Source organism: Cariama cristata, unplaced genomic scaffold (genome assembly GCF_000690535.1).
Source record: "Cariama cristata isolate BGI_N322 unplaced genomic scaffold, ASM69053v1 scaffold5973, whole genome shotgun sequence".
Taxonomy (NCBI): Eukaryota; Metazoa; Chordata; class Aves; order Cariamiformes; family Cariamidae; genus Cariama; species Cariama cristata.
Window position 1 is genome coordinate 3,816 of NW_009610033.1, and position 8,145 is coordinate 11,960.

The following is an 8,145-nucleotide window of genomic DNA, read 5'->3' on the forward strand; positions in this document are numbered from 1 at the left end:
TCTTCACACAGGCAAGAAGAGCAATTAGGCAAATAAAGCATCCAGATGCCCTAAGTATACTCTAATATTAGTTTAATCCCCAGTGCCATGTAAAAATACATTCTAAATCAATTGCTTTTCAGGGGGCCTTCAAAGTTGAAGATAAAGATCATAAATAAACAAGAAATCACATCCCTGCAGACTCAATCAGGGTTGTCAATTCACAAGAGGTTCTTAGTTCTTCATGATATATTTGATATATTTTAGCACAGTATTGGCATATATTGATACATAGCTATGTCATTAAAAGTTGTATGTGCAGGTTTCTATTCATCTCCCCTTTCACAGACTTGCTGGCTGAGGTCGGTTACTTCCCATAAAATTTCTTATTCAGAAGAAAGATCAGAAGGTTAACATTCACTTTTGCTCTGTCGAACAACTTCATGACCGCAACACCTTCATACTGCAGCTGCAAAAGATCCTGCCAAAGAGAATACCTTTATGAGCAAGGAATCCTCAAGAGCTTATAGAGAATATATTATGGTGCAGCAGGTTTCTGAGGAGTATCTATCACAAAGTACATGGCGTAAGATAGAAAAAAAGAAAAAGACTCATTAAAGATCCGCTTGTACTGCATGAAAAATAAAGTTGCTCTAAGGCATTTAAGATCTTAATTTTGTATTCTCTGTTTATTAAAAAAAATAACAGTGAAAGAGGGCAGAAATAGAAGACCATTCTAAGAAAACCAAATTTCAGATCTAGCCATCTCCAGGCTTATCATTTGCACAGCAGCCATAAAGTTGTTGTAACATTTAGAAAAGGTCTCCTATGTGCCTAATTACATTATGCACCCATGAAACATTTCGACATTCCACAGCGTCACTTCCTAAAAATCTGAATTGCCATAGGTCTCGGTGAGGTGGATTAGAGCACTGCAATCTAGGACAGAGAAAGAAGTGGCATCTCTGTTAGGACTATGTACACAATGCCAATTCAGTCTCTTGGGCATTTATGTAAGCAGCATTTCTAGTTACACTTTGCTGTTGTCAGCTATGCACCTGACAGAGCAATGGGACTCACAGCACTGATTTATCTCAGCAATGAACTTCTTTCAGCAAGCCCACTATTGAATAATACATATTGAAGAAGGCATTCAGGTAGTCCTACTGCAGGAAAACCTGTGCGTTCCAAAATTCAAATCTGGCTCCTGCAGCTCTCCAGCCTGGGTGACGCTGGAGTAAACAATCATAAAGCTAATCCTGCTGCTTCCTGTAAAAATTTCGGCAGTGGCAATCCAAGTTTCTTTAACTGATGCCACTGTTAATGCTATACTTGGATGACCAATGGTAGTTCCCTCATTGCTGTCATCTCAGAGTATCTGCTGTTTCTGTAAAGCAGTGCTACAAAGGCACAGCAGCATAGCAACATATGTGCCTGAGGAGCAAGTGACCTTAGGTAGCCCTATGAACCAAGAAGTCTGTGACCAGCTCCAACGGATTAGGACCAGAATGAACTAGGGGAGTCCACAGAGCACACGAACATCATGCATGAGGCAGCTGTCCCTCCCAGCAGCTAGTTAGCTGGCATGGACTTACCGCAATGCAAAGCACTCCTGCACACCATCTGTTTCAAGACCCCCAAGGCATCCATGATTAACAAACCTAATGACACCCAGTTTGGGTGGGGGGTGAGCAGGGACAGAAGTGCAATAAGGGGACAGAGATATCGGGCATAACAGTACTGGTGTACTGGAGGAAGAATGGGGAACTGTTTGGGAAAAGGTCAGTCAGTATGCCTGTTCTGATAGCCTGGCCTAAGTAAAGGTTGAGGACTCCTCAGAACCGTATTCCTAAAGAAACCGTTAAATGTAGGGTGGCAGAAGGAATACCAATACATGACGACTGGCCCAAGCCACCACACCCAAGCCCAGCTGACTGCTGCCATGGACTCCTGATCTCTCTGCTATAGCAGGAAGTTGTTGAAAATGCACATGTTTATTTTGTGTGTGTACATGTAAGTGTAACTAAGAACACAGACTAACATCAGGCTTTCATTAGTAAAGAAACAAAAGTAGTCTGAATCTGCCATTTGCATTGCATCTATTTTGCCTGCAACAAATGGATTGTTTTTGAGAGCATTTTTCAGACTGTTCAGGCAGAAAACATATAATTACTATTTTGATGAAAAGTCTGCCAAGCAGAACTTATATGCCAGTATTAAATAGGACAGTTCTTACCTGATAATGTAACATAAAGGTTTCCATCTGTACCCCCATGAATTTTGCTTTTACCTCGAAATCTCCTACTTCTTCTGTTGGACTGATTTCAAATATCACATTTTTAAACCTATGAAATTTGAGAAATTAAAAACCATAGTTCATTACTGAACAGGTAATTCCTACTGAAAACAGGGAGAGAATATACGAGATGAAATCTGAAGATAAATGTCTAAGAATTCTATTCTTAACTCTGTACTCTATATCCCCATTTGGAGTGAGACCATAAAAACTGACCACACTCAATACAACAATGAATGGAAGCCTAACAGATTCTACATCCAGTAGATCACACCTTCACACAACCGTAGTAGAAAACACGGTAATTCAGCCCATGCAGTCTGTTGATTTTTCAACAGTGAGTAGCAGTTTACCCAAGGAGGTACCCTTCCCTGACTGTGGGGGTGACAGGGAAGGGGTGGGTGGGAAGAGGATGTCATGTTTAAATCCCATTACACTTCTCAATCAAAGACCTGCTTTGCTTCAACCAGAAAAGAGAGAGAACTGGGAAGTGATCACTATGCAAGGTTTCCTGGCCTTAGGGATGCCAGCCTAAATTGCCAAAACAATTTCTTCAGCTTTAATAGCTAAGTCTACCAACAATGCTAAATTTCCAAGAAGAAAATTGCAAGACAATTTGTCATGATCTCAAGCAAATCTCAGAGCTTCTGTTCCTCAATTGCCAGCACCTAGACCAGTTCAAAGAAAGATACAAGAATTCAACATACCTGTTTTCTTCTGAGAAGGTTATTTAGCTTTAAGAAGTCTTAAAAAGATACTCACTGGTTAACTTGCAGGTCCTCAATCTCTAAAAGCACTCCCTTCTCATGAAGTCGAGCTGCTGTATATTTTAGAGAAATCTTTTTACTGTTTTTGCCTTTCATCTCCCGAGGTTTCTTAGAGACCCTGGGGCGGGGGAAAAAAAAAAATTCAACCTCAAAACAAAAACAAACAAAAAACCCACAACAAAAACCAAACCACAAAGCCAAACCACAAAAAACCCCCACCAAACAAGATGATCAGCCAAACCAGTAAAGAGATTTCGGACAGCAAACATTTAGTCCTATTTGGATGAGGGGATAGAACCAGTATAGCTATGCAACTGTGACTAATGCAGCTGATAGACGATGTACTTGTACTAGTGAGTTTATCTACCACGCACTTGTAGCTTAGATCAGATCTTTAATTTTTCTACTATTTACCAATAGCTCTTACTCTACAGGAGAAGGAAAAAAAAAAACAACCAACAAAAAAATCCCAAAACATAACCACATGGTACTTCATAGAAAGCAGTACCATCTATCATTAGGCAAAAGGGGATCTGGTGACAACTGACATGGAGAAGGCTGAGATTACTCAACAACTTTGTTGCCTCAGTTTTCACTGACAGTTGCTCTTCCCACATCTCACTGGGAGAGACGACACTTTTTTTTCCCCAGAAAATCTGAATTATCTTGCACTAAAACAACTGACTCCATTCGGGATAAAAAGAGGACAATTCATGATCAATGCTTTCCTTGTAGGTAATTACGTTATTTTCATTCTCTGCTCCTAGAAAGGATGACAGGACAGACTGACTGAACAGCATTTGCATTATCTGGGCAACCTGTTTCATTCCCACTGGACTCTCTACACTCCCCTCTCCCAGAGGGACCAAAATTCTTTCAAGTATGTCTTTTTGACCCCATTCAGGGCACTGCACTCTCCCTGTATTTTCCCACCACTACTGAGACCCTTTCCCTAGAACTATTGCTGTAGTAAAGAGCTTGGTCGAGGAGCTTTGAGCAGATGGCATTATGATTCTTCTTAGCAAGAACCTACGCGTGTTTTCTGTAAGTAGCACTTCTAGGGCCACAGCACGGTTCCGAGATACTTACTTGCCCTTGCTGGCCAGGTTATCCAAGCAGGTTTTGATGTAGCTTTTGTAATAATCCACTTGTTCCCCATAAAAAGTAGCTTTGGAGTTCAAGGCACTGTATGTCTGCTGCAGCTTCACCAGCTCTGCCTTTCTTCTCTGACGGTATCTACGCTGATTTCGGATATCCTACACCACAGAGAAAGACAAGCAGAGACTTTAGGGTCATTTGAGCTCTCCAGTTGCTCAAGCCCAGAGCCCAGAATATTTGAAACACAGCATTTGATTTTGCTTAGTGTTGCTTCATGCTACAAGCTGGAGCCCTCAGTTGCACTTGTCCTAGATTAAGCGTTACCACTTCTTCTGTGTTGACTATTTTTGGAACTAACCAACTCTAGACAGCAGTTCATGTGAACCTTTTGTTGCTTTCTCAAACTTCAATGCTGTTCGAGTTGCAATGACTAGAGTGGACACTGACAGTACATGATCTAAAGGAAGGCAGCAATTTTTGCCACCGGTCGGTAGGAAAGGTACCTTACAAATCAAGCACTATAACCATAGCAGTGCATAGACTTCCTTATCTTTCTTTTGTTAGTCGGCCATCTTTAAGCATATGTTACCTTAATACCTGAACAAAAAATATCACATGTTCGAGTTGACTTCTATTTTCATTTTTGATACATATTAATGACAGTACAATAAATTCTCATTTGATCCTAAAGGCAATTATTTATTCACTTTACATACACAACATTTTCCAAATAGTTTTTTTTTTGTAAATGTGATACAAAATACATTGTCACCATAGCAATGTACAACAGTATTAGATCACTTTTACAAGTTTTTCCTGAGCTCCTCCCTTTATGATTTAGGTATTCTTGAACGAGTACATTTAAATAAAAATAACGGTTAGGATATCTTTAAGTTATTGGCAAAACTTCCTCATGTCAATAAGTTTGTAGAGGCGCTACTTGAGTTAGTGAAAAGGAGCAGAAAAAAGATCACGCATCAGCACTTCCCCTCCAAGCTATAATGCTTTTCCTTAAAGTGCCTGAGATTCTGGCAACACAGTCATTTAAGAAAACACAAATGCCATATAAAAATAAAGGATTTCCCAAATGACAAGAGGTGGAAATGCTGTGGCAAAAGGCGGGCTTCGTGTCTGTAAATTAGCTACTACAAAACTTACTCCTCCTAAAAACTCATGCCAGTTTCATAACACTGCAAACTGTGGGAAAGCTCCACTATGATTACTAGGAAACCACTGACTGGCATACCTTTGCGATGTCATTGATTAGTTCCTGGTATTTATTTTTTGCGTTCACTGTCCCCAGTTCTGTCAATTTCTTCAGGCCTGTCTTGATTTTCTCTTTTTTTTCTTGAAGATTTAAGTTGCCATCTTCCTTTACAGACACAGATTTTTTCATCTTATCAGGAGTTTTAGCATCACGAATGGCCCGTTTCTGCATAGCTCTTTGATGCTCTGCTTCCTAGAAAAAGAGAAAAAATTACAAGTTCATAAACAGATCAATTTTAAGGTGACAAAGAACCAGAAACAGATTGTGTGACCTCCGGCATAACATAGAATGAAAAGTTTTGCTTGGTCATTCCTGTACTGACTCCAATGAATCCATGTTTGATGAACACATTCCACGTGTGGGAACCAGCAGAAGCCTACCTGCTGTTTAAAACAGTCTTCTAGATAGTTTTTACCAATTACCAGAGGAGTAAGATTCACACATACAATTTATTTCCATTATATTCCCTCCTTATTATTGTTACAGACTGCTCCAACATCAGTGGAGACAGCTTCACTGCAGTACATAAATACAGATTCCCAAGTATACCCATATATATCTAGATAGATGACAATTTCCTAGTCTAAAAAGAACACAGGTAAACAACTTCATACTTGCTCTGAGGTAGCTGGAGTTTCCAGGATTTCAGTCAGCGTCTCCCCTGGTTGGAAGCGGATTACATCAACAATTAAACGTTTTGTGCTGCAAAGAATTCAAGGAGAATAGGACAAAAAACCCACTTTAAACTGAAATACCTTCAATATCATTCTATTCTTCAATAATTCCAACATTACTGATTTACCTACAGTCGTATTACCACTGGATGTGCGCTTAAGTAGTCATAGGCTAGACCAGACCAGAACCCTGAGAAGCATTTTACTTTGTTGACAGTGTGTTTCCAGAAATGGTTCCCTGAAAGGTTCATCTACATGGTACATAGGATTTGCTCCCCAATACCTCCTCAAACAGCAAGGACGTTACCCCATATATTCCAAGGCAGCCCCACTACTGCCATGTGGACTACAGAAGCTGCAGTTCCAAGGTGAAAGGTAAAGCAGGTAGCAGCAACAGCAAATTTGTGCAGTAAGAAAAAGTCTATGATATTATCCATCCATAAATGCACTTCAGTGCTTTGTAACAGGTTATCAAAAATCTCCACAGAATTATTTTCTTATGTGTATGGTAACTGAGCCAAAGCAGATCCCTGACTTCAATCTAGCACTAGACAGGGTCATTCCTTGATCTCAACTGTGATTTAATTGCAGCCAGTGCCCACTCTGAGGCAATTCTGTCTTTGAACACACAATGAAACCAAAGAGCACCTTCAGTGCTTTGCAGTCAGGCTGGAATTATTTCTGGCATCACACAAAGCACATCACATGCACACCTTCCTCATCATCCACAACTTAGATGACTACCAGCACACCTGGTAAATCTTTACTTTTGAAATCAATGTCACCTTCTTCTGGCAGGTAGGGAAATACTGATGTATCTTTTGAGAAACCCAGTTAAAGTTATTTTTGGAGACAAGATTTTCTTCTGGGAGATCACTGGTCTGTCTAGGCCAAGTGTAAGCTGACCTGAAGAATTCTCAGTTAAACTGTCTAGCATCTGAGCAGGAAAAAAAAGTAAACATGCATGTGAATGTCAGGTAGCTGCTCTATACATCTCAGCAACAGGGATTTGCTTAAAACTGGCCAAGAGTCAATATTGGTACTAAGTCCTCCAGCATAGAGTCTGGCAATAATGAAATCCCTGACAGTCCGTTACTCTCTTTCCACTAGACCAATAACACCTCTATTTCCCAAAAAGCTATTATAGTTTTCATCTATTAAGAGTCAGGCTTGGGGGACAGCGAGTTCAGTCAGAAGGGGACCACATTATAAACTGAGAGGAGAGCAGCAACAGCAAAAATATCCTACGGAGATATCTGCCACAGACAGGGGAAAGCTACAGGGAGAGTATCGTAAGTGACCATTGTCTCCCACTTCACTAACAGGATACAGACAAAATCTGCTCAAAGGCTGTGTAAAGAAACTAATTCTGTAGGAGCTAGCAAACTTAGCAACAGAACATTATCTACATATACTAGACATTTAGTTACCCTTAAGATTTCTATAGAATACGTGTGAAATATTGAAAACATTTGCACCGTGCATTACATAGGCAACACAATTATCGATTCATCTGAATTTTACATTAATAGACTTCAGAGTTAAAACTCAATAGTGATGAACACTATGGATTATTCAGGATGATCTTTACGAGTTATTCACATGCAGGCAAACATCTAGAAAGTTTTCTTTTCTGGTAGTTTTCCCCTCCAGAACCATCCAAGATAGACTTTTAAAGAATGACAAATTCAACAGTGACAAAGAATTAACAGGAACAAATTTAACAGCTGCAGCATTGAAAGGGCATGGCTACAAGCTCAGTGTATTTGGAGTAGCAGTCCCATGTTTGTTTAAATTACTCTTTGATTCTCTCATATTCACATGTAGATGAACTGTGAAAATTCAGGTTCCTCCTATCTTGAGAAACATACCAGGTAGTTACCCCTTACTTACTTCAACAGAATTGTCCTCGCATCCATCTCTGCATTCTCATCACCAGGAACATCAAATTTATTAGTAAGTGTGAGAGAAACCTCAGTCTTCGCTAGCATTTCCCTGTTGGGATCATTAACATTGCCAGACCCTTCCCCTGCCAAGCAGAAGGAGGGAATGGATTAAATCATG

The 8,145-nt window shown here is 40.0% G+C and overlaps 1 protein-coding gene across 1 annotated transcript in view; it reads right to left on the minus strand.

The window, feature by feature from the left end:
• Positions 1-346: 346 nt before the first annotated feature.
• IQGAP1 (IQ motif containing GTPase activating protein 1) overlaps positions 347-8,145 on the minus strand; it is a 44,478-nt gene continuing 36,679 nt past the window's right edge. Inside the window, 7 exon segments of the mRNA XM_009697737.1 lie at positions 347-460; positions 2,216-2,324; positions 3,038-3,150; positions 4,098-4,298; positions 5,387-5,599; positions 6,022-6,109; positions 7,975-8,110. Coding sequence (XP_009696039.1) covers positions 347-460; positions 2,216-2,324; positions 3,038-3,150; positions 4,098-4,298; positions 5,387-5,599; positions 6,022-6,109; positions 7,975-8,110 — 974 coding nt within the window.